The sequence below is a fragment of the Poecilia reticulata genome, linkage group LG7, assembly GCF_000633615.1.
Source record: "Poecilia reticulata strain Guanapo linkage group LG7, Guppy_female_1.0+MT, whole genome shotgun sequence".
In the NCBI taxonomy this organism is placed as follows: domain Eukaryota; kingdom Metazoa; phylum Chordata; class Actinopteri; order Cyprinodontiformes; family Poeciliidae; genus Poecilia; species Poecilia reticulata.
The window spans coordinates 27,016,555-27,043,160 of NC_024337.1; the positions used below are offsets into that span (position 1 = coordinate 27,016,555).

The following is a 26,606-nucleotide window of genomic DNA, read 5'->3' on the forward strand; positions in this document are numbered from 1 at the left end:
ATAATTTTTACACTAAGATGACATTCAACTGTACATCTCATTCAAAATTACAAATTGCTGAAAAAAATTTTTTTTTAACTTGCTTTATTTGAATTCTGAAAAGAAAGCATGTCTCTGCTGATCATTGTCCTGAAGAGCAAAGATTCTCTGAACAGGCAAACGATTATGCTGTTAAGCCAAACTTGAGGAATTTAGGTGATGCTTTCAGTCGATGTCTCTTGAAGGTCACTCAGAATAACTCGCCTCAAAGAGATTTAATCATTTAAATATCTCCAAACTGAGAAGGTTGGTATTATTAACACACTGAACTGAGAGGATTATTCATGTGTATGTTTTCGCTCGTCCTGACTACTGCAACAACCTTTCTGGATGTATTAAGAAGAAAGCAGCACTCTGGTCCAAAACTCTGCAGCAGAACCGTTAACTGGACCAAACAGAAGAACTCGCATCTCTCCTGTCTAGTCTAGATGGAAAAGTTGCTAGGATCACTTCTTTCAGAATATTGGACCTAAACTGTTGAATGATCTTCCTTTGTTTTTACACTGTCTTCAGATTATTGAGTCATTACAAAAAGCAGCCATTTTCATTCAATAATTTTTTTCAAATACTTTTTATCTTTCGTTGTATAATTGAATTAGTTTTTGGACTTTTTAACCATGTTTTATTTTCTGTATTTGAAAATAACTTTGTGATTTTTATCTATGGATGCTAAATCCCCAAACTAATCATCTCCTCAAGGAAAGCCTCTAAATATAACAAACACATTTACAAAGAAACTATTTATATTTGATTGCATTTTAGCAGCAAGATTATTCCTATAATACTGTCAACTTAAATGTTTCTATGATGATGCATCCTTTAGGTCAGGCGCTTAATGGATCTTCTCTCACTTCTTAAAGATTTGACTTTCTGTGTACTGTTCACCAGCAGTAGATTTGTTTAATTTAGTTTATTTATTTGGCAATAATTCCCCAGAAACGTTAAAAGTACTTCAGCAAACAGGTCCAGTTCATATCTAGTTAACTTCTTGAATTCTGATATCACACTTAATTGCTTATCCCCTATTTGTCCTCAAACCTATTTTTTAGGCTAAATTGTCCAACAATGTACAAGAATTAAAGAGAACATTTTAAAAAAGGATCAAAAGCCCAAAAAAGAGAAAGATTTAGGAACAACTCTCCAAAATGCTTGAGAATTATTGATGAACGGATTCAAGAATACAGTCCTTAGCATCAAATTTTAAGAAAATTTGAAAGAGTTTTAAACTTTTTTCAGTACAAAAGACACAGATGCATATATAAATGTTTAGATTTACCTTGTGAATATGAGCGTCCATTACATTCATCAGCATTCATTCTCTCACCAGATGCCTGTAACAATAAAACACATGTTTCAATTCATGATATTTTCTTAAAAAAAAATGAAATAAAATATATTTTAAAAAGTATGAAAAATAAATACCTTTGCTATAGTTAATAAAAATATATTAATCAGTTGGTGGATGCAAATGCAGAATACTGTAGGCTTTCAGATCTGATTGTCTAATATCAAACTCACTTTAAAAGATGCAACCTTTTTTTTTTTGTTTTTTGGGGGGGTTTTTTCCAACCTGAGTTCTATCTGACTGTTTCTGTATTCTGGTGAACCTCCTCTGTCTAACAAATGATAATGAAAGGCCTGACATTTATACAAATCGTCTGGTAAACAGTGTCAAAGGAGGAGTTGAAACCAACACAAAAAAAAAAGGTTTAGGGGGTTGCAGGGCAAATGAAGAGTATTTTCAACATGAGGTTACACATTAGTTAGTTGATAACATATTTTAAGAAGTCTGTTCAAATAAGCTACTTTAAACTTAAAAATGTAAAAATTTTGACCAGTTTTTTTTTTTTTTGTCTTAATGACGGGTAAACATGATGTTTGCTGAAAGATGTTTTTCAATGAGTGTACTAAAACGAAAAAAATAAAAATAAAAATCAATCATGGATGGATGGATGGATTAATGGGAATTACTGCATTAAGTTTTATTCACGGTCACAAACTAATGGTTGGCTGGGATGGGAAATTATTATACCATTTATTGCTATTGTGAAAAAAAAAAACGTTATTTCAGGAATTCGTGATGTTCGCACAACCTGAAAACTGTCGGTTTGGTTGGGATTCTTACTTTTGCTATTTGAAAGATCTTAATTTCCAATGTTGGTTTTATAAAAGCACCACTTAATTTTTTATTTTTCTTTAAATGAACGCTTAGTGGTGCATTTGCACCATTTTGTCTGGATGGTAATAAAGACTATACTGATGCATATTTTTTTAGCATTACTTTTATAATTATTGCAATAAGTGCCACAAATTATTGTGATAACATTTTTAAAGTCCATATCTTCCATCTCTAATGGTCAGATTTACTCCTTCAGTAGAGAACAGGTAGAGAACATAATTGATGGTTCCATCAGATATGACAAGTTGTCTTGGTCCTGGAGCAGCAAAGTATCCTAAGACTGTCACAATTTTGGACTGTTTTGTTGACAGACTGATTGATCTTAGCAATATTGCTACTGATCTGTTCTTGAAAATCTTTAGATCAGAGTAAGATACGTTAAAGAGCTTCTCACTTATTTCATGATGTCAGTTGTTCTACTTGATCTCCTGATTATAAATGCCAGACAGTAACCAGAACTGGGTTTAAATAAGGAGCTTGAACACATCTTTTAAGAAAAGGGAGTTTGTGACAGTTAAGTCTTGATTTAACAAGAGGAGAAAATTCTTCTTTACAAAGGGTTGGCTTGGATAGCTTTATTACTTTAATAAATGGAATCATCACGTGCAAACCACTTTATCCATGTACTGAGGTTATCTATGATCTGAAAAATTTTGTTGTGACATAAAAACCAGAACAGAAGCTATCTGGCCCAATATCTTTTTACAGCAGTGCAACATGAAAAGCAAAACAGTTTGGCTCTTTACACATACTTTTAAAATTGCAAATTAAGAACAAATCCTTGTTTTCTCTTTAGTCCAAACTGTTATTAGATACTTAAAGGTTATCTAAAACGTCCCAAGTTTCAGTGGAGCACAATAAACTTTTTCCAAGTCTTTCAATTTTACTGTATTTTTAATTTTTAATTAATGAATTTATTTATTTATTTATTTATTTTTATGTGAACGAACCTTCTTTTTTAGAGTTTAACATGGAGGGAGCCGGGACATTTTTGTTAAGAGTCCAAGGTGAGTAATGTCAGAGCATGTTTTTGAAAGATTTTTGTTTTTATTTCCTCTCTATTTTAATATTTTGATCTTAAATGAAACTATTTATTAAGATTAAACATTATAATAAACAATTAACATTGATCACAGACTGGTTTGTTACCCTCTGAAGTTTTGAATAGACCTTCTGACTCTAAATTGTTTCATTTTCTTCCCATAACAAGCCAGGAGTGAGGATGCCAGGCCTTTTTTTGTTGTTGTTGTTGTTGTTGTTAGTAAAGAGTTCTAACATGCACTTGAAGTTCATTTTGTGTCCTTTAAATAATCGTGGAGTTTTAAAGGTTTTGTAGAGTTAAATAAATATCAAAGAAGTTATGAAAATTGTCACCTAAACACCTCAACATCTGATCCAGCCAGAGCTAAAGTCTTGAGGGAAATCCTCAGAGACTGCAAAGGACTCATATTTTAACATAGAAATAATATAATATAATATAATATAATATAATATAATATAATATAATATAATATAATATAATATAATATAATATAATATTCATTCTGATTTTAAGATGTTTGTTAGTTAAGGTTAAACAGGTCTTTCACCCATTTCTCATCTCTTCCTACTCTGTCCACCTCCTTCATGCATAATTGCCAAGTAATTAACAATAAGGGGCATATAGTGCACGTTACATAAAACAGTTATCCAATAACCAAGTGACACAGATAGATACACCGAGACCAGACACTTTCTTGCTGACTTACGTTGTCTTTAGACATAGCCGCCAACATGTTTATGTTCACTGGGAGCAGACGGAGCTTTCACGTTAGGAAACGGAAACAGACCAAGATGTACAAGGCGGCAGCACCTCTCGCTCAAATGGATGACAACAGTGGACATTGACTTTGGAGAGAGGGGGAGGCGGAGACAGCACATCTCAGGGAGAATTAAAATCCTGGCATTGGCCCCGCATGGGAAGCAACAGGCACTGATGCAGTCGGGAGACGCACCGGGGCACGGCGATTAAAATAAAAATAACAGAGATAAATAAAGACAAGGGGACGCGCATCGGCACCAACCCTTGCCTTACAATCCTTTCTGGCCTTCAGATTGTCGAGCATGCATTGGATCATATATGTTTCCAGATAAGTGTCATGCCTCACTCTCTCTGTCTCTCTCTGTCTCTCTCTCTCTCTCTCTGTCTCTCTCTCTCCAAGAGCATCCGCGGCTACTTGTTTTAGCCTTCTCGGAGGATTTCTGGTCCGATCAGCTCACGCACGGCTCCAGACAGCGGCGAGACGCGGCGGCGGCGGCGGCGGCGGCGGCAGTGTGTTGCAGGAGTTGCGACTGAGCGAATTGTCCGCATGAACGCAGCTGTCATCCAACACCGAGCGCGTCAAACCGACCTGGGCTATATGTTTCTCACGAGCCGTTGCTATGGCACCCGACCACACGACAAATGGCATTCACCCGCAGCAACTATTCAAAAACACGCCGATCAAGCGGCGACGGATGGGCGGCGGAGTCCTCGTCCTTACCTGCAGGTCGATCGGTGCGCTCCTTCCTTAATTGTCTGCCTGGTTGTTTGTTTTCCCCAGCGACTGCAGCATCCCTGGGATCTTTTTTTTTTCTCTTTCTGTCTTCCCTTCTTTCTTTTTTTCGTCTTTTTTTTTTCACCTGAAACCCAAACAACTTCCGGGCCCATGCTGGGATACAGACAGAGCTGTTGATCCAGAGATTGTCGAATGCATCGATACACACATAAGAACACAAACAATATGTTGACGTTTATAGTTTCATAACAACATAGGCACGTAGAAATTGCACAATCCAAACGAGGATGTGTGTTTTGAGCAACATCAGTCTAACAAACCAGCAACAAGTTTTGCGTAAAAGCCCGAAATGAGTATGATTGTTTTTATTATTTGCACTTGTCTTCATCATTATAAACACTTATAAGAAAACATATATAGTACGTGCTGATACATGACTATGACAGCCGGTAAAAATTAGTAATGACGTTGTTGCTTTTAATATTACATTTGTACCACAAGATGGCAGCAAATTGTTGTTTTTGACGCAATCAAACAGGTGTAAAATTCTATTGCATTAGGCAAAGTACAATTTTGTTATGAATTGGATGATGTTTAGGTTTTGAGGAAAATATTAATTACAGAAATACATTTAAACAGCATGGCTTTGTACAAACATAGGTCCAAATAATTGATCTGACATTTCTGCTCTATTTTGAAATCTGATGGAGAAAACATTTTTAAATCACCCCGCGAAGCAATAGAATTAAATAATTATCTTATCTTTTGCACTTCTGAAACAAATACCTGCACAAGTCTTCAAATGAGTGTGAAGTTAAAAGAGAATGATAGGAGGCCATACAAGGTGTTGCATCTCTCTGACTGACAGGAAACATAATTCCATCAAGAGATCATGCCATATGAAAAATGTATCCATCCATTTATTGACTTGCTTTATGTTACGTTCAGTGTCACAGGGGAGCTGGTTTCTATGTCCGCTAGGCAATTGTAGACATACAAGAACACAACATGTACAATTGACAAGTCCTTCACAGGCCATAATAGAGACAAGTGTCACAAACAGCCATTCATATCTGCATTCACACCTTAGTGCAATTTAGAACCTGCAATTAACATAACATGCATTGTTTTAGCTGTAGGAGGAAAGGCAAAAGAACACAAGACGTGGAAAAATGGGTTGAGTTTTCTCATTTAACTTTACCTACAGCCTAAATCTTACCAAATTAGAAAGGTCTAAAAATAAAATAATAATAAAACAAATACATCAAGGTAGATTTCAAAGCACACTTCTTTTCAGGACACAGAACTGTAAGGAATAATGAGGATGAAATGGGATTTACATGCAGAAAAAGGCCCAAATGTGAATCTGCATGTAGAACATGAAGATGAAGTTAGAATGTTTGGTGCCATCCCAATCCAATGGAACATGTGAAGCTGCCTGCTTATTAAAAATAAAAACAACCAAATTTCCAAACGCATGGACGATGTAGAGACAGGTCAATTTGCCCGGATGGCAGCAAATGCAACAGTGGACATTGATGTTTTAGACACTTTTTCTTGTTCCGTCAGTCCACAAGGATTGATGATGGTGATGTATTTTCGAAACAAACAAAGAGCACTCAAACCTTGCTTAAGAAATGCATATCAACATAATAACATGTCCTGCAAACCCTGCAAAATGTATCTGAAACCAACTGAAGATGCTAAATAAACAAGACATATACATAAGACATATACAAATGATTTGTCACATATCCACAAACAGTTTTTTTTTTTTTTAAATGACACTCAATGATGGCCAATCTGTAAGAAAAATAGCACCACTATTTGAACCTTTGGGGTTTGTGCCATCGCATCAAGACCTCATAAGCTTCCTGGACCTTCATGAACATTTTCTCAGCATCGTTGTTAGGGTTGTGGTCTGGATGCCATGTCTTGGCCAGCTCCCTGTAGCTTCGAGTTATTTCCTCCAGAGACGCCTCTGTCTCCAATGACAACACCTTGAGTGCAAACATTCAAACACAAAGAGAATGTCAAGCAAAATCAGGGCATGGATGTATTAACTCATCACTCATAGCCTTCTCACCTTTAGCGCCTCTTTTTCTCTGTGTGTGTACTCTTTCAGCAGTATTTCCAGCACCTTCCTCCAAGCGTCTTCGTGGTACCCCCCTCCAGTCAGTGCACACAGGATGCGGTACGGTATTAAAAGAAAATATTCCAGCACACTTCTGAGCCAAGGCAGGAACCAGAAAATATCCAGCAGTGCAGCTATTGAGTCAGACAGGTAATACAGTGTGGCCGTAGTGTTGTAAAAAAAACAATAACCCAGTGGAGCAGAGAAGGCAAGCCAAGCTAGACCAATCCTGTAAAGCCGTGGACCTGAACGAAACGTGGAGGAAAACGTAGTTTCAGCTGAGTTTTATAAATTCAAGTAAGGGATCTTTGGGTACGTAAAGGACCTCACCTAGTTTCTGCTGGGTGCCAGGGGCTTTCGGAGGTTTGAACCTGCGGTGCTGTGCAGCAGTGATGCTAGCAGCCAAGCTTATAGGAAGAGGTGAGAGAGAGCTGCCGTAGAATATCGGTGATGTCACAAGACAGGCAGTGAGGGTTTTTTGGAGATCTGCAGTCTGTTGACCAACATTGGACACCAAGTGAACCCCTGCGCCCACGCTTAGGGGCAGAACGATCAAGTAGAAGAAACTGAGGGAGTTTAGTCCAATGAGAGCCACCATGCCAAAGTAGATCCCAACACACACCTGCCCAGCAAATCTGAAGGGGCTGGCAGGTGGGAGTCCCTCTTTGGGCGGCCATCTTTCTTTTTCTGTATCTCGATTAGCCTCGCTGACGTAAGCTGGAATACGTATGAACTCTCTTGCCCAGCCAAAGCCAAAACCTCCCAGAGTTAGCATCCACAGCAGAGCATGGCTGTCTCTCCCTAAGTAGAGATGGTGAAGACCCAAAGGCCCACCCATCGCCCACAGGGCGTAGGCTACTAGGACTCTCTTCACCATACTGTTGTAGCAGTGGATCAGTTCCTGCTCTAGTGAGCTGCCATCTTTGTTTAGTTCCTGCAATGGAGTGACAGAATTATGCCTGCATTTACATTTGAGAGTGTTTTAAAGATTGTTATTAAGAAGGGCTGAGTTTATTAGTTTTTGTTTTTTTTGGGGGGTGGGGGGGGAGGAGGGGGCTAACCCATGTGAGCTATTCCGAAACTCACATAATGCCACATGTCGTGATTTCCTGATCTTATCTGCCAGCTGTTCCAGTCATTTCTGGCAGAGAAGTCAGAGTGATTTTTAATCTCTGTGATTCATGTCCCTACTTGGATTAATATGTTATATAAATGGGGTTTATTTTAGCTCGTAATCATCAAGTCATTTACTTTGACATCCCCAGAAATTAATGCCTTTGAAAAAGAATCATATGACCTCGCTAAGTAGACTGAAAAAAAATATATATATTTCAACCAACTTTCTCTATTCACCAAGCCCATCTGTTCCTTTCACATATTTAGTATTTGGCTTTGTGTCATAAAGGATGTTTTACTTACGTAGTCCTTAGTTTAAAAATCCTTATCCAGAGAAATCCTTTTCAGTGGTTTCCGCTGTTGAAGTTGCAGCACGTTGTTGCAACATTTGGACTTTGGATCATGACAATAAGATTACACAGCAGCCTAGATAGGGAACGTCATAATGACTGACGGAATAAAAACAAAGTGCTTGATGAGCACTTTTTAAAAACAGGATGCTAATGTTATAAGCTTTGAATATTTTTAATTTATTAGAAGCCTTGAAGGGAAAATAGGCTGCTAAAACATTGACTGAGACAATTCAGTACATTCAAAAATAGTTTCAAATGTTTTCCAGTGGTAAAAATGAGAAACACTTGTTAAAGATGCAGCTGATTAATCAGTAATAATAAAATGTAAAACATTCTACATCAATCAAGAATGATAGCAATATAATTTATTTTTTTATAATTATGCATGTTGCTTCGATTGTAAAGCCCCGGCGTTTTGGAAAGCAGAGGTTTTCTGCTGCATTGTTTCTTTGTTTTATTTACACAAACAATGATCTTGGTGTTTTTTTTTATGTATACTCTGAAGTCAGAGTTTCTGAGAAATGTCCACGAGGTCCAAATTCTGACTGGGAATTCAAAAGCTTTCCAACAAGCCTCATCTTACCGTCCAGCCAATATCTAGTATGAGTCGACTCCCATGCATACGAAATGTATTGAAAGAAGCCCATCTAAACAATTAAATCTGTGGCGTCCGTGCTGCACAATATTTATTTGAAATCATATTCATTGTAGAGTTTGAATTGAAACATAAAAAACAAATGTTGTTATCAGTGTATTTTTTTTAGCAGTAGCAGCACAACAATTGATGAACCCACTGCTTTTCATTTTCTGGCTTGCAACCTAGAGGGGGAGGCTTAATTTCTTGATCTGAGTTCCGACGTCCGAGACACACCAAGCACGTTCATTCAATTTGGTTCAATTTAATTTAATTCAATAATATTTCACTGATCCCAATATAAAATTTGATGATTTAATAATCCTTATTATTCAAGGTTCTTTTGCAACAGCAGCCTGTCCTTAATTAGATTTGAAGATGCATATCACTGAAGACTCTCTATTGCTAGATTGTTGTGTTGCAAAGAAGATGCCTTTATGGTTCTCTATGATGTTTTTCATTTCAAATATTTCTTTACAGCACAATCAGCTCTAGAAACTCCAGACCAACTCCCAGAACTGAGGCAGCCTTCTTCATAAAGTTACTCATTATCCTTGTCTGATAAGAAAATGCATGTATGGATGAATGTAATTAAGATGCTTTAAAGTTTATGTTTGATTTTTTTAACAGTAAAAATGTCATATGGGGTGTGCAAAATTTCAAACACAAAAAAATAACAAATGTTAAACAGATTTCCTCTAACTATTATGGTGTAAATAATTATGATGCATAAATTAGTTCTTTTCAATTCAAATATCATCTTGCTACTAAATATGTGCTCTTTTTTTTTGCTACTTAGTAAAAATACACAGAACATCTGTAAGCCAAAAAAAACAATCTCTTTAAGTTTAGTTCTGATTGGCAGCTGCCTTGACCAATCAATGGGATCCATTTTAGTGCTAAGCCCCGCCCCAATGACCCCGCCCCGCCTGGTTTTGATCAGGGTAGCTGTATCCGATTTTTAAAACTCAGCGCTTCTAACCAACTGATACATCCGTTGCTGACTTGCGACGATGCAACCGGTTCAACATTTTTAATCAAACTGGCCCTCTCAGTGGCTTCAGGGCTCAGGGGAGTGGCATGCTTTTTAGAGGATGGAAACGGACGAAGTGTCGATTAGGGAGCAACTTTTCCACAACCGCGTCCGAGAGACGATAGTAAGTAAAGCTGGGCTAAAAGTGGAGCAACCGTTGGTTGACGAGTTAAAGGGGGGGATTTGGGGTCGTCACAGACAATATAGCATGCTGTCTTTTCACATGCAAAAAGTCACGTTGTTAAAAGGTCTGTGTTAGCCTCTCTCTCTAAATTACATTTGTTTAACCTGACTTATTTTTCTTTTTTCTTTTAGTCGCGTTCACTGTATTCGTTTCAAGACAAACGCAGCCATAGCAGTACTGCATTATTGTCTGTTTTTAGCCCTGTGTATATAATTTTCTGTAACTGTGCTGCTGCTTGCTCTTGTGTCTGACGCGGCTTTGTTTAAAACCACACCTCATGTTGAACTTCAGACTTTGCAGCTCGATCTGCTCCGTTACAGCAAGGCAGAGAACTTTAACCCGATATAAAACATTCAGGTCCCCCTCCGACAGATCCGCTCCTGAAAGCTAAGCTGTTGTGGATAACACCAATTTATCAATAAGGACAATGTTGAACTTGCAGTTTTGCTCAAGTTTGTTTATTTCTGTTAAGCGCATTGCATCCCAGGATATGAAGGGATGAGCAAAACCTATGCAGTTAGGATCAAAGATAAAAATGTATGACCATTATATAATGATACAAAAAAAAAACCGCACAGGTAATCTCTTTATCGATTATTTCGGCATTTATGGATACATTAATTATATGTGTGATAACTTTGTGCTTGCCATGAATAATCTGAATGTTATTAGTATAACAGAAAAAAACAAAATCCAAAATTTTAATGACCTGATATGGCATATTATTTGATCAAAATTTAGTAGTAATGCATAAGAAATACAATGATCAAGGATTTGTTTCCCATAACTGTTTTCTGGTTTTTATAAAGCTTTTGACCTGCCAGCACTGGTTTCATCCTAATCTGATTTTTTTTTGTATTATAAGTGCTCAGAAATATAGGGTGCTGTGGGTGATGATTAATTATTTTATATTAGAAGCAGATGAGTTGCTGTTAAACAGAGTTCAAATATTAAAATTATTTGAAGCTGACATTTTAAGCTTTTTCAAGCATCTTAACAATCGGCATGATTAGCAAGGTTAGCATTAGTAACTGTGAACATCAGCCTCGGCATCTGTTCTCTGGAAAATGTGAACCCCTTCCTTAATGCTGAAATTTCTAAAAAGCAGCTGACTTTTCCAAATATCCAGGATGTCCTGTAAGTGGTTGATTGTTCAAAACCATTAAACAGAACAACTTTGCTGCAATATGCTGAGCTTTTCAGGTATTTACTGAAGTCCACTCAATGGTTAATATCTGACATGTCTTTGTAAAAAAAAAAAAAAAAAAAAAGTTTCCTCTGAAAATTCCTTCTAAATGACTCCAAGTCTCTTGGCACATTCATTCAGTGTTTCAACTCATGCACAGAGTTATTAAGGTGAAGCCGACTGTAGTAACACTTAAAATGCTGAGAAATGCGTTGGTCTACAACTTAAGTTGTTTCTCAGCAATTCAAGAGTTGCTCCGTGTTATCAGGTCTTTGACCCGATCCATGAAAACTGAGAGTTAACGAAGTTATGCCAGAAATTCTTTTCACTCAAGCTCAGAATTGTCCAATTCCAATTATCAGCCAATGTTTTTGCACAAAAGCTGCACAACACATTGAATCACAGTTGTCATTACAACAACGAATGTTTTCAAATCTTATGTTGATTTTAATCAGTATTATTATCCTGGTTTTCAGCAACAACATATTTTTCTGAGACGTTGCGACTTCAGCTACAAATAAATTTTTTTTTCTGTTTTTTTTTTTTTTTTGCACTGTCAAAATGGACAAGAACCGAAAGCTTCTGTTTGTTATAGAAGTTAAAATCATATCATTTATAATTTTTAGTTAAAATCGTATCAAGTAACATCACATTTTTTAAGCCTTAATTTCTAAATTAGGCTAACTTTGTAATGCATATATGTTTTTTTTTTGTTTTTGTTTTTTAAAGCAAACGTAAACTTTAAGCCAGATTTTCAAATCACAACATTTTAACTCTCTTGGTACTGGCCTGAGATATTTACACTATAAAGAGATTTGGGACCTTTGTCAATAAAATGCAAAGTATCGATGGAGTATCGACATGTTACACAAAGCAGTTCCTGTCTATAGTTGTACTCCTTTTTAATCACCTCTTTGCTGCTTCAGATTGTCAGTGACCTTTTCCCCTCTGGACCTAATGCTATTAGCCGCAGGCGAGCCGTGAGTGTCTAGCACATCACCTTCTGGCAGTGCACCCTCTCATGACAGTCAGCTCTATAGAGACACTAAGACAAATCCAAGTGACAAGCTATCTATGACGGAGTCACTTGAAATTTTAAAGATATGCCACATTGGCCAACATTTGCACTTCCCCGGAGAAGTTAAAAATAAATAAATAAATAAAAAGAATAATATTCCCAGTTATTAAAGTCTCATCTCCAAGGTGTGTAATTTCACAGAGTAGCAACAAAACATTTGTAAAACATTGACTTGCAGTCCTGGCTTAGATGGACTAAGGCGGCATGACAAACTGGTACTGAGGTCAGACAATTCACACAGTGAGACATTCTGTGTAGAAATGATGCATGCGACCTCCTTTAGTTTCAGAGGAGAGGTACAACTTGGCATTTGTTGCAAAAACAAAAGCATAAATCAGCGATGGTAATTTTATGCGGGTGGATTAGCGCATGTCACGAGAGCAACTTTAAAGGGAACATTCATGAGAGCGCTATAAATGCTGAATAAGCTCAAATGTGATCATAATGAGAACGCTACGTAATATTGCAAGATGCTATCAAGATATGTGTTGCTGTTTTGGATTTCATATAACTTAAAAATATAGGAGACCCTCTGTCTCTCTTTGTGAAATGTTTTAATTATATTATTATTGAAAAATTGTCCATAAATTAAATTTACTTAGAAAACAGGCAGCTGTCAAATGTCTGTTTCACTGACTAGCAACTGCAGACATTTTAGTTAAAGTACTTTCCTGATTTCCCATACATTTTTTGTTCAATGATTTCACATTTTAGTACATTTTCTTATTATTTTTTTCCACTGAAGTAACACTTTAAAATAATCTTTAAAAAAGCAATCTAAGCAAACAACCTCACATGTAAATTTACTTGAAAGATTTTAACCTTTGTGTTTCTAGTATGCGTGCTGCACACCAGTGTTCAGGTTAAAATAATAATAAAAAAAAAATCCTTGGGAAAATGTTGTTGCTGCCAAATATCTGTCTCCACTGTATCATTGTAAATTATGCACACTAATAACATCTGGCAAATTTATGCATAACTGACATGGAAAAAGAACAGCCTGTGTTTGAGGATGTAAACTGTGCAGAGAGCCCATGCCTTAGCCTGCATCCTGAGCCAGGAAGGATCAATGTCTGGCTGGGTAAAAGGTCAAGGTAGAATCCTGCAGGTCAGAAATAGGATGCCCTAAAACAATGTGAGTGAATGGACCATGGAATATTTGGAAATATTGGAAGTGAGTGGTTTATTTCCAAAGTAGATGGTTGCACAGAATCAGCCAGAACCCCCTGGGAAGTGATGTGTTTCGGATGACCATGTAAGGCTGTGGCACAAACAAAACACAATTATTAGAAGTTTGTATTTTAAACTGTCCTTATTGGCTATTAGCACAATTGGCATTACTCACTAAACATCAGTTTGTGTGTTTTTCCTCGAGAATCCAGATTCTTACCTTAACTCTTAGATTTACGAAAGGCAACCCTAACCCCCTTCCTAACAGACGGAGGTTGAAAGCTCAAAAGAATAAAATTGAGCAACTTTCTGTAATATGTTCAGCTTTCCTATCATCTGCTGCAGCCTGCTCAACTTCAGGAGGCAAAATGATCACCACTTACCCTACCAAAATCTGGGAGGACTGTGTTGCAGCACTTGAAGCTTCTCTCCTAAGAAATACTGTTGCCTTATTGCAGCTTTTGCGCTTCACCCAACTTTTTTTTTTTCCTTAAACACTTCAGTTATACTGGAAATACAAAATTCAACATTAATACTTTGTTCATGTTTTTGTCACATGAACAACTTCCTCCTCACCTAAAAGTGTTAGTGACAAGATTTAGCGCTTCAGTATGGTGCATTTGCTGTTGGAGAAGAATTTCATTTCTAGTTTCCGTCTTCCAGGTCAATTGTTGGGACCAGCAAACTGAAATTTGGTCCTACTAATATTTCCAGCTAATATTTCTGCATCTCTAGAAAAGTAAAAATTCACAACTTTCATCACAACTTAGTATTATTAAACAGGGTTACGTTACCTTTTGGAGCCTGTTCAATAAATATGCAATGAATTCTCAGGGTTGCCAGTCAAATCTATCAGAACAAATATGTCCAAGTCAATCTGCAAAGTTCAAATTTCTCTGCACTGCATCTTTGCATAGGATGCAGATACACTCCCCGCTAGGGCTGTGTAATAATATCGATTTTGCGATGTATGTTGATATTTTCTTTCCTAGAAAAAAATCGATATTCATCCGCAAGTATCGTAACATCCAATTGTCACCTTGCTCACTCACCTAATCACTTGCCGGGAGAGTGATTAGGTCATCAGGCTTAGAGTGATTCCTTCAGATGTTAAGTGTCAAGGTTAAAAAGGTATTATTTACTTTACAAATGCATGTAAGCTACAGTTTGTACTGTTTCAATTAAAAGAAACATGTTTTCTCACCACTTCTTTGATTCATTTTGTCCAGCTGTCGACTTTAAGTCTGWGTCCATGTCCAACCAKAGSCAGGTATTGTGTWGTTGGTGCTTTTAATCARTTTTCAGTWAAATTAATTCAGTCYWACTCTATRACRGTCWCAAAATGTCACCAAAATCACTCTGTCCCTCTAAAATCTTTCAGAAAATCGCAAAAGTGTATTGAATTGCATCGTTTGCTGAATATCGCAATATATATCGCATCATGAGAAGAATATCCTGTATTGTATTGTGAGATTATTGTATCACTACAGCCCTACTCCCCTCCATGCTAAAAACTTTAAAACCGTCTTGAAGGTGGCTTCCGTCTCTTGACACCAAAGAAAGATGTGGGTTCTCACCAACATGGACTGAAAAGGTTTTATTCTACCCGTTTTATTTCAAATCTAATACACATACTTTGTTCCCTGCTTTTGCCTTTTTTTTCTTTTTTTTCCGGATTAACCTCTTGCCAAATTAGGCTGCATTATTGAAGAATTTTCAGTCTGAGCAGATTAGTTGTTGTACTGTATAGGGTGCTTTGTTGTTGGTATGCAGGCTGTTTGTTGCCACCGATTATTCCTGCTTATAACGAGAAATTTCAAATATTTCTCAAATAGAAGAATGCTGAAAGCTAAATTCAGTTTGCTTTATTCTCAGCTTTTCTCCAGCAAAAAAGAACATTCAGGAAGAAGCCGATTTATTCGTTTGGTGTTGAGATACTCTCAGGGAGAAGTAGGGAGATCTGATGAACTGGGTCAAGTGTCCCTGTGGGATAAATGACTGTTTTTCACAGAAATTGTACTCGCCACTTTGGAACACCTGCTCTATTGCTTGTTAACACTGAATCAGCCAATCACATGGGAGTAATTTAATAGATTTATGTATCTAGGTGTGGTGAATGCAACTCACTAGACCTCATGAGGAGCATCAGCAGGAAAAGGAAACTGCCATTGTTGTTAGTGCAAGTCTGGCCGAAAATGCTGCTCTAAGACCGAGTTTGTAGTGTATACCATGCACAACCATCGCCCAGGTTTCCAGGTAATGCTCTGAAAGAAAGAAAATATGTTGTGAGTCACAGTTGTGTGGTTGAAAATTCCTTGTCAAAAGAGAATGGACAGAACTGGTTTGAGATGATACCTAGATGTGACAACCAAGGTATACCAAATGAAACCTGAATGCACGAGACATCGAAGCTTGAAGCAGATGGACTGCAGCAGCAGAAGACCACAGTGAGCGGCCCTCCCGTAATCTAAGAACAGGAAACTGAAACTTAAAAGGTGAACAATAACCTGAAAGCAAAAATGTGATGTGTCCTACCTTGATGTCAGTGTTTATAATGTCGTCGGTGTGGCTTCGCCCAGCAGAATAAAATGGAGTTGTAGTGACCTCAAGCATGTTTCTTCAACGGTGTGTTTTCTGTACTCTATTTGGCTTCTGCATTCACCGGATCTCAGTTCAGTAGTTTAGCTTTTTGTATGCAGTTGAATGTGACATTCCCATCAAAGATGTGCAGCTGGTAAAACCCGTAACAATGAAGCATTTGATTTCATTTGAACCAAATATGTGATAAATTTTTCTGGCACAGTGAATCGTTCACCATGAGTTCCAGCAATGTGCACCCAATAAGATTGCTGGTGAATGTATATCATGAGCTTTTTATATAGAGCACCAAATCTGATATTACCATCATTTGGGTTTTATTCTTCACATTTATGTTAAAGTATCTTATCTTACCTAGGAGAGCATATCTTAGTTGTTTTTTTTTTTGCTGTTACTGCCCTACGGGTAAAAATGTAAATCCCGTTTTGCATATTGAACTCCTTTTTGGCACCTGTTCAGAAATGTCGTCGCGTTGCAACATTACTTCCTTTTTCAATTTGCCCAGCGTGTTTGTTCGTAGATTACATGTGGTTCCTTAAAGCTGTGGTGAGGAATAAAAAAATAAAAATTGTGGGGACAAATCAAGCAGCAAAAATCAAAATGGCATGTTACAATGCATAAATAGTAAGACAATATAAAGTTGGCAATTAGTCCTGTGTAGTCAGTTGGTTGTTGGGGATTAAAAGCCTCTTCTGCAAGCATTTTGTAACTTTAAAATTTTATTATAACTTGTAATTAACTGAAACTCTATACAAGTGTGAGGGTTTTAGCAGACCCTAGTGTTTGGCGTGTTAGAGATTTGCCAGACGACAGATTGCTGGTTTAACCTAAATTTGAATGAATGTAACATCAGCTGATGACCTTTACTCTCTGCAGTAGGGGGCAGGGTGGAGTGTTTCTCACTGGTTTTTACCCGTCTGTCTCCCCAAGTCCCTCTAATCCAAGTAAAGGGGAACTATCCCCTTTGAGCACTTGGAACCCCATTTTCTTTGTTTGAATAATCTTTATGCAAGACAAAACGGTTCATGTTTTTAGCTTTTGCCACCCCGTCTCTTGTTTTCATCTCCCCTGTCTTGTGATTTACGTCTTACTTCAACGCCTGAGCGAAACTAAATGGTTAAAAACAGGTAGATGTCTTCAGCCGCAGCTGTTCTGACAGATCGACCGGGGGGTGGGAAGGGGTACATTTTCTGTCTTCAGACTCGTGCAGAAAAGACTAAGTTCCTTTTGTTTCTCTCGTGCAGATCTGTGTCCTCTTGTTTACGTGCCTTTACATGGTGTGCTACCTCGTCCTCACACACTTCAAAAAGACTGCAGAGTTTATCACAGGTGAGTTCGACGGTTTCTGGATGTGAGTATGTATTTCAGAGAGCTCTGCGGGTTGGCTTTCAATCAACAGTTCACTGAGAACTGCCTTGAGGAAAACGAACAGTGTTGACAAGCGCACCGATTACATTGAGGTTTTGGAATTTCTTTTCCACTGAGTGTGTTGGCAACACGTTTTCAGGCTTGCATAAGTTCTACTGAGAAACTCGCTGTTTGAGTAAGGAGTCTGTTTTGTGTTTTTCTGTTTTATAGTTGTTCATTGTTTTGTTCATTGTCCTTTCCTTTCTTCGTATGTATGCACATTTAACAAAGTTTGCCCATTACTTTTAGGACGTCACACTCTGAACTTTGATTTGAAAAGCCTGGAGATAATGTTGAGGAGACGTTTTGCTCGGTGTGCAGAAAGCTCTTTAAAAAGGCGGGGGAGTGATTAAAAAACAATTCTGCAAGACAAAGTTGAAACCTTAAACTTGTACAAACTTTTTGGCAGGCACAAATGATTGTCACCACGAGGCTAAGAACAAGACGTATGTACTGCGAGATGACTGCAAGTGATCCCAGTCACTTGTGCTCTGTTGAGCTGATTAACATTCGCTCAAGCCAATAAAATGCGAGTCCATTGGAAGCAGATGTGGATTTTTCTTCAGTTCTCCACCGTGGCTGGGCTGCACCCTAGTAGACGGTCATTTCTTCTGCACGTTTTTATTCACATTCTGTGCATCGGTTTCCTTCTGCTGAAGTTTGTGCATCAACAACAAGAGCACAGTTCTGCCCTGCAGCTATGTGACAGTTATGCAATCCCACAGTACAGAGACGTTTATGACACCCAGAACTGGTTCTTGCTCCTTGGGTTTTACTTTGCAGTAGAACCTCTGCGACAGCATCGCCACAAGGACGTATTATCACATACCTGACTAAGAGTAGCACTTAATTCGTTTCAGGTGCATAATAAAAGGTGTTGAGTTTTTTTTCTGGGGGAGTCGGGGGGGAGTTCTGCTTGCTATTTATAGTTGTAGCCAAATGTTTAAGGTTGACAGAATTTTGTTCTTCACAAATCGTGTTGCTTCAGTGTTATAAGAGGTTTTCCTCAGGTCTTTCCATGGTTTTCTGATGTTCAGTAAGAAGCATTTCAGTTTCAGAGGTTTTGTGAGATAAACACTTACTGGCCACTTTATTAGATACACTTTGCTAGAATCAAGTTGTGCTCCTGTTTGCCTCCAGAAGTGACTTGGTTGTTTGTAGTGCAGATAAAAGAGGGAAAAAAAAGTATGACTGGAGTTTCTGAAATACTCAAACCACTACATACTCTCAAAGTCACTTAAAGCTCTTGTTTTCTCCATTCTGGTTCTAAATTTGAATTTGATTAGTTAACTTTGCGATTTGTTTTAGCAAGCAATTGGGCAAGTGTACCCAGTAACGAGGCTGGTGAGTGAGCGTCAAATTCATGTCAACCTTTCGTTTTCAAGATGACCTTAGTCTTGGGGGAGTTTTCTTGGCCACGATTCTGGAACTTGGAGTTTTGATCCCAGTCACTCGATTTTCACTTTCACCTTTGGAGTTTTTGGATTGATCCCGAATTGTTCGGTAAAGTGACTCCTAAAGGGTTGAGTCACAACTTGTCTCAGGATTCTTTACTGTCTGGAGGGCAATGCTCTTGGGAGCATTCACCATTTTTTTAATTTTTTTTTTTAAAGTCACTTTTACAGATGTCCCAAACAACCTGAAAAAAGTTGCTTGGTTCATCTAGAAAAGTTTTCTTCAGGAAAAAATTACTTTACATTCTGTAGACTGATGATACTTCCTACTGAATGTCTGTTTCTCTGTGATGGTTTTCTTTAAAAGAGGTAGCTGATTTTTTTTTTTGCTTTTGTTTTCTTGGTCCCTTTGACAGTCTATAAGTCACACCTGCCTGCTGCCATTCCAGAGCAAACTCGGCCCTGGCTGCTCCTTATTAAATTGCAGGCAGCCGAACGTCTTTCCTTGAACTCCTTAACGATTCTTCGAATGGTTTATTTGAGCCAATCGTAGTAGCAGAAATATTCTTGTATGTGAAGTCTTTTTGATGCTAAATGAGGACACCATATGCTAGAACCACTCCCTTTTTATGTCCGTTTCTCTGTCTTCATCAAATTATCTGTGAGATACAATAAAACCATTTAAAATGTCATTTTGTAAAAGGTCTAAAACACAGCAAATGATTTTTTTGTGTGTATGAGATTAAGTTCATTTTCAGTATTTTGGACATTGGATCTTTTCAGTTTTACCTCCTAAACTGTGGAACCAGCTGCCTGATCATATTTAATCTTAAAACACATTTGCGCTTGCTGGGTTTTAAACCAGTGTGAGAGATTCATGTGTTGGGCTTTATGTATTTCTCTTTCTGTCTTATACTGTGTTTGTGTTTTTCTTTCTGTTGGAATTCCTGGGGGGTTTTTTGTTGTTGTTTTGGGGTATTTTTTGTGCAACACTTTGACCAAAATTTAAGAAAATTTGATTTACTGTTAATTGCACTTCATGGTATCACTCTTCACAGCAATCAAGACTGAATTCCAATTGAAGACTGAAGACTGAAGCTGTACGGTTATTAAAAGATGAGATCTCTGTTAATATTAAACCTTTTGGATGTGACTGTACCTCGGTTCTTTTTGCATACTTTGGTTTAAAGGGAGTCTTGGTCGAGAATGATCAAAATGTTCCAAACAGGCCTGACCCTTGGTCACACCCTCTGAGCTCAGTGAGAGGTTTGCTTTCTTCAGCATTTTGTGTGCAGTACACGCTCATACGCTGCTTCAGGAATTTTTTTTAACCCATTATATGAAGTGTTTGATTAAAAACGTCTTGTTCTGTTTTTTATTTTTATTTTTTTCTCAAACTCCTAGTTTCAAAAAGTCATATCGGAGACGTTTAGGGGAAGAAAATGTCCCGTTTTGAAAAAACAAACGAGATAACTTGTTTTTTCTTCTTTCTTTTCAGATGATATCGAAGATGCTACCGTCAACAAAATTGCGTAAGTGCAAACTTCTAATGATTAACTGGACGGCAGCTACGTTGACTGTCACTTTGGATGATTGCGCAGATAGCAGTGACTGGGACATGATTGGCGACCAGAGGTCTTTCTTTTGATTTATCGCCTTGTTACATGGTCGCCTGCGTGTTTATTGCTTTTGGCAGTGAAAATCTAACACCGTTGTTGCTCTGCACTCTGCACCCTCATTTGGTTTGGCTTTGCCGAGACTGATTTCGCTAGGCTTAGGCGAAACACAAACACTCATGACTTATCTTATTGTTCCTCTTCCCAGGCTCTGGCTGTGCACGTTCACCCTCTCTGTCGCAGTGTGCGCCGTGCTGCTTCTCCCCATCTCCATCCTGTCAAACGAGGTCCTGCTCACCTTCCCACATAGCTACTACATGCAGTGGCTCAATGGCTCTCTCATCCACGGTATGTCTCGCTGTTTTCGTTCGTCCGTCCCGTTGAAAGTAATTAAGAACAGCCGGGCGTCACGGTGCTACAGGATCAGTAATAGCACCCACATCAATACTCGACTGGCCTGTGGCCCAGCAAATAATTAGCGATGCTCGCTGTAAGCTCGAAGCTGTTTGGTCCACCCTGAGCTGCTGTGTAAAGTCAATGTGAGCTGTGTGTTTTCTGCTTTTTGCTTTGTTGAAATTCTGCTTTAAATATTTCACATAGACAGTGGAAGGGAGCCTGTATCCCACTCTTTTAGTACAATGCCACATAGTGGTTGATGGAGGGAACTACTAAAATGTTTCATTACAGTCGTAATTACTAATGAATGCTAACACACACACACACACCCAATCTTTAACAATGATCTGTTTCTCTCTTGTCAGGGTTATGGAACCTAGTGTTTTTATTCTCCAACCTGTCCCTCGTCTTCCTCATGCCCTTTGCGTATTTCTTCACCGAGTCCGAGGGGTTTGCTGGATCCAAAAAGGTAGGAGTTTATTTTTTTGACTTTCTGTTTTTTCTGTTGACCTTCCCTCTTTCCTCTCACCCACCATTGTATTTCTTTCTTTCTTGTGTCCTACCTTATTTATTACCTTATTTTTCTTACACCTGTAAATGTCTAAGATTTTAAAATGAGCTTCTCTCAAACTGATCACCAAACAACTGGTGTTTCTGTGTAGGGAGTAATGGCGCGAGTGTATGAAGCTGTCGTCCTGCTGATCTTGCTTGCTCTCCTTGTGCTGGGTATTGTGTGGGTGGCATCAGCTCTCCTCCATGACAACGTTGCCCGACAGAGCCTCTACGGTGAGTCACTCTCATCATACCCTTGTACTCCACATAGGCTTCACTGGAAGTGTCGCTAATTGTTATCCTCCCCCTACCCTCCCTCTTCAAACTGCAGACCTGTGGGAGTATTATCTGCCATACCTGTACTCTGGGATCTCTTTGTTTGGAGTGCTGCTGCTTCTGCGTCAGTATCTGCTGAGCACAAATGCCACACTTGAGACAGAGTTGTGTCACTTTTGTGTACTAATTTGTGTCTTCCCTTCTTAGTGTGCACCCCGTTTGGCTTGTCTCGAATGTTCAGCGTTACGGGTAGCCTGCTTGTGAAACCTCGGGTAAGTCAAGGCTCTTCGCAAAAATCAAAACCCCGCACCACGTACCTAGGTTTTGTCAGGTCTTTAAAAACCTTTTTGTGCTCTATAGAGAACAAAGTATACATGAATCAGGGTCTGCAGTATGCATTATTTGTTAACTTGTGCTTGACTGAAGCTCTTGCTGTAGTTGAGCACAATGTTTTCTAATCAGGAAGTACTGCTTACCATGGACATTTTCCAGAAACGTTTGACACAAATCAAAACTTCGACATAATTTTATATTGTTTTGTTGTATTTCTCTCCTTTAAATTTTTTTGCACATCTATTCAGAGTGTCATTTCAGAAAATGACATGAACACGTTCTGATGTTCCACCCTAATTGATCCGTGTTGCGTTTCAGCTTCTGGAGGACATAGAAGACACTCTGAGTTGCACCGTGTTTGAAGAAGATTCGCTCTACAGGAAGCTGAATTGTAAGTCTCTTGACTGTGATCACTGCCCTCCTTCATTTCCCCCGTGGCTTGACTCTTAAAAGGTTATTTTCTCCTTCTCGCATTGTGCAATCGAAGATGGCGGTCCATCGTGTTGGGTCAAGTTGAACGTGGAGGCCATGAGAAAAGAGTACCTAGCAGTTCAGAGCAGGCGTGTCGCCCTGGGTGAGGCTGACTGACGACGCTTTCTGTCTGCAGGGTTTCTCCGACAGCATCAACATCAGTTTTTTTGTTTGTTTGTTTTATTGTTTTGTTCTTTTCCTTTTTGTTTCCCCCCCAAAGAGATGCGGAGGAAGGCGTCACCATGGCAACGAAACTTGGGCTATCCTCTGGCGATGCTTATCCTGCTTGCACTTACGGTATATATACAAAGGGCAGCGCCGCATTCACGAGTCCTACATTCACTCCTCGGTTTGTGACGTCTTCGCTGACGGGTTTGCTGCGTGTGTTCTCCAGGTGATGTGTGTGCTGATGGTCTGTTTCAATGTGTTGGAGCTGCTGCTGGATGAGACGGCCATGCCCAGAGGAATGGAGGTCAGGGTTCTCCTTTTGAAGGCACCAGAAACATTTCCTGTTTTGTTGGAAACGGACAGCCGGCGGCCTACAGTGAGGATTGTCATGTTTGCTTTGTAGGACCCTCACCTGGGAATGGCCTCCTTCTCCATGTTCGGCTCTCTGGGCGCTGCAGTTCAGGTGGTCCTCATCCTGTATCCTTTCAACAGAACCAGCGACCTGTGGGGTGCTCAGCTTTGTAGTGAACTTTTTTGTAACAGATTTAAAATAAAAAACAGGTCAGTTGTTATTGTATGGATGGTAGGGCTCCAGATAATGACTATTTTTATTCTAATCAGATTTTTAAAAGTAGGCACAGTCAGCAGAATTTTCATTTAACCCTTAGCCTTTTTTTTGTGCAAAATATTAGAAATACATGCAAATAAACAAGTAATTTCATTGATTTTTAAGAAAATATAATTAAAAAAATAAAAATGTTGACTTGATTCCAAAAACATAGTATGCTTGAATATTTGCAGTAAAGGATGGACCTGCAGCTAAAATACTGCACCAAACTGTTGATTTTTTTTCTTTTTTTTTCTTTTTTAATGATAGCAAAAGGTGCTTAAAAATTGTTGTGTTGTTTTGTTTTTGCAGATTATGAACCATGTGAATCTAAAAATGCCACCCAAGGAGTTCTGGGTAGAACAGAAGGTTATTCATCTCAAATGCAAAATGTGTATATTCTTTGTACAGTTTTGGCTTAATTGTTGCTCTGTGTTGTTGTTTCAGTAAATGGACATTTTCAGAGTCCGTATACTCCAGTTAACGATTAATCAATTACTAAATCAGTGGACGATTCATCACTACTAATTCAATTAATCATTTCAAGTCCTAAATGATTAAATTGTTGCCACAAACAGATTTTTTTTTTTTTTCAGTTGATGCATGCGTCAAGATTTACTTTTGAAACAACAAAGTGAGATGTAGTCACCAGGCTTTTTCCACACATGTTTTCACTGTAGTCCTTAAAGTAAATTGCAGCTACCTGATGGTGTCCTCAGTTGTGGGTTTTTACAGCTCTCCTCTCTTCTGTGGCCTCCTGCCTCGCGTGAAAGACACTAACCTCACGCAGGTAAACTGCTTTAAGTGTCTGAATTTAACTGGGAAACTGTTTAATTCACTGTTTACTGGCTGTTACCTCTGAGTTTATGCTCCTTTCAGATCATTGTAAACTGTGTTTCGCTGCTAATTCTGAGCTCTGCGCTGCCGGTGTTTTCACGCACACTTGGTAAGAACATGCATATATAACAAATATATATATTTTTAATGGCACTCTTGATGTTTGAATGTGCGGTTAATGTTGTGGCTGTAAAAGATTTTGTCTGAGTCCTCCTTTTTAAGGAAAAAGCGGGTTAAAATGAATGTGTCGTGTCTCGTCCTGTTGCCATGGAAATACTGATTGCTTGAATGTGTAACTCGCATTAGGGTTGCAACATTGGAGGACGATATATTTTCTTATTCAAGCAGATAATAGGGAGCCTTACATCAGCAGTGTATGGTGTAGTTCCCCATTTTTACATGTTCTGGTGTGAATGCCGTTAAAATTGCAGTGAGAAGTAGAGAGATAGGAAATTCGAGGCGCATGTGGAGCTAAACCTGATATTTGCATACAGTGTATAAAAATATGCATAACCTTTTTGTTATTTTTTGACATGAAGACAGACTGTATATATCATGTTTTAGGTCGGGTAGGATTGCCATTTTTTTTCTATTTGCTGAATGTCTGAATAAGGGGAGACGGGGCTTCCTTTTTTTTTTTTTTGGCAATTCTTTTAAGAAATTGCAAAAATAATCAATTTACTTGCAGTTTTAACAATGACCACAAGAGTGCACATGCATTTCATGATTCCTAGCACTGCAGCCAAAGCCTGTTGATTTAACTTTTTTTTTTTTTTTTTTTTTCTTGTGCTCCTTTCCTGTAGGGATCACCCGCTTCGATTTGCTGGGAGACTTTGGTCGATATAACTGGCTTGGGAACTTCTACGTGGTCTTCCTGTACAACATGCTGTTTGCTGGTCTCACCTCCGCCTCCCTTACAAAGACAGTCACCTGGGCGGTGCGGAGGGAGCTCATCCGTGCCTTTGGTTAGTCTGTGTCTGCTTTAGCTCTTCACATAAAGTGGGCTTTTTATAGATTCATTGCATGTGTACAAAAAGTTCTCGTTTTGTCTCCTCTGACCAGAGCTTAATTTCTATGCTTCTGCTGTGTTCCTTACGTGGCTTGTTGCAGATTCTCCCACCTAAGCTCTAGGTCTCTGCAGCTCTTCCAAGGTTGCCAGCTGCTTCCCTGGCTAGTTATCTCCTTGCTTTGCTACCCGTCAGCTTAGGTTGGTGACATCCAAATTTAAAAAAAAGAAAAAGATTTTGGATGATTGATCTAAGAATGCTTTGTCATTTTTAAAGGATTTTCAGGTAACAGGGCGTGAGGTTATGTGTCAAAATGTGGGAAAAGTGGTCAAAGTAGTTTTGCAAAGCACTGATTTTACATCTGTTTTATCGTCTATTTTGTGGGGAGGAAGGGTCTGCACTCCACTCTGCTTGCTGCACTTTAATAGCTACACCATAAGCTCCCCACCTTTGGCCCCATTTCCCGATGGGCTGGTCTCTCTTCCTCAGATAGAAAGAATACAATTCTTTCAGGAAATTGTAAAGGGACAAGAGGAGAGTCAGGTCCATTGGGGACCTTCAGGCACACCGCCCTAGACCCCTTGCATTATACACACACACACACATACACCCACACCCTCGAAATCTCCACCCAACACAAACAAGCAGTCGGAGCATGGGCACGTCAAATCTACACACGCAATCCCCTTCCTCGCCGTGAAGATAGCATCTGAGCAGCACAGCAGTTCTGCTGCAGTCTTTCCATTGCCTCCCAAATTACGTTTGTTCTGCGAGTTCTAGATTTTAATTTTGCTCAGCTTTGCTAATTTAATACGAGTGGCCATTGTTTTTCTTTTTCTCTCAGGACTCGACAGACTGCCGATACCTGTGTCACGGTCTACCATTCCTTTTAAGCTCCTCCTGGCCAGTGGGCTGTCTAAAATCCAGTGACCTTTTTTATTTTTTTTTTACCACTCCTAAGCACTGGCTAGTCTAACCTTTAAAGGCCGAACCACTTTGTGAACCAATGATTCAAGCCTCCTCCTGGCCGTTAAGACAGCGGGGCCTTCCCTCTTTAAAGGGACGGGCAAAGACGAGCCCCTCCGTTCTTTAGCCAGCGGGAACACAGCATGTTGGGTGTGTTTTCATGAGCAACGCATCCCGATCAAGAACTGTGCTGCTAAGTGACTGTAAGTTGAGCACCCAGTCCCAAGTCATAATGGACAAGACTGCGTTGGACGGCGAAGAAAGGATGGAAGCCATATTGGGAGTTCTGCCTTTCTGAACAATAAAGTCAGCAGTATTTTTCTTTTTTTCGTGAA

General features: G+C 38.8%; 3 protein-coding genes across 8 annotated transcripts in view; 1 reads left to right on the forward strand and 2 right to left on the reverse strand.

Annotated features, from left to right (window-relative positions):
* Positions 1 to 17,470, reverse strand: part of ikzf4 (IKAROS family zinc finger 4) — a 25,304-nt gene extending 7,834 nt beyond the window's left edge. The window contains exons 1-3 of one of the 5 annotated variants that reach the window (XM_017305898.1): positions 15,999 to 17,470; positions 15,771 to 15,907; positions 1,316 to 1,370 (exon numbers count right to left, since the gene is read on the reverse strand). In XM_017305898.1, coding sequence (XP_017161387.1) covers positions 1,316 to 1,355 — 40 coding nt within the window. In that variant the 5' untranslated portion in view covers positions 1,356 to 1,370; positions 15,771 to 15,907; positions 15,999 to 17,470. Of the gene's footprint in view, positions 1 to 1,315; positions 1,371 to 1,461; positions 3,610 to 3,966; positions 5,061 to 15,770; positions 15,908 to 15,998 lie in introns of those variants that run through there. The other 4 variants (XM_008413677.2, XM_008413679.2, XM_008413678.2 and 1 more) reach the window with 4 other exon arrangements.
* On the reverse strand, positions 5,106 to 9,850 carry dnajc22 (DnaJ (Hsp40) homolog, subfamily C, member 22). Its single transcript, XM_008413681.2, has 4 exons — positions 8,309 to 9,850; positions 7,220 to 7,823; positions 6,842 to 7,134; positions 5,106 to 6,755 (listed from the first exon to the last, which is right to left on the reverse strand). Exons 2-4 carry the CDS (start codon positions 7,764 to 7,766, stop codon positions 6,579 to 6,581), a joined length of 1,017 nt encoding a protein of 338 aa, XP_008411903.1. The 5' UTR covers positions 7,767 to 7,823; positions 8,309 to 9,850; the 3' UTR covers positions 5,106 to 6,578.
* Positions 9,969 to 26,606, forward strand: lmbr1l (limb development membrane protein 1-like). Of its 2 annotated transcripts, XR_534062.2 has the most exons (18): positions 9,969 to 10,149; positions 17,486 to 17,570; positions 20,541 to 20,574; positions 20,867 to 21,006; positions 21,420 to 21,523; positions 21,717 to 21,840; positions 21,938 to 22,006; positions 22,090 to 22,154; positions 22,534 to 22,606; positions 22,703 to 22,789; positions 22,907 to 22,983; positions 23,081 to 23,158; positions 23,258 to 23,331; positions 24,161 to 24,251; positions 24,341 to 24,407; positions 25,102 to 25,263; positions 25,409 to 25,505; positions 26,150 to 26,233. XR_534062.2 is itself a non-coding variant. In XM_008413676.2 (17 exons), exons 1-17 carry the CDS (start codon positions 10,087 to 10,089, stop codon positions 26,233 to 26,235), a joined length of 1,479 nt encoding a protein of 492 aa, XP_008411898.1. In that variant the 5' UTR covers positions 9,969 to 10,086; the 3' UTR covers positions 26,236 to 26,606. The 2 variants fall into 2 exon arrangements, 1 of the variants encoding a protein (XP_008411898.1); XM_008413676.2 differs by lacking the exon at positions 25,409 to 25,505 and having other exon boundaries at positions 26,150 to 26,606.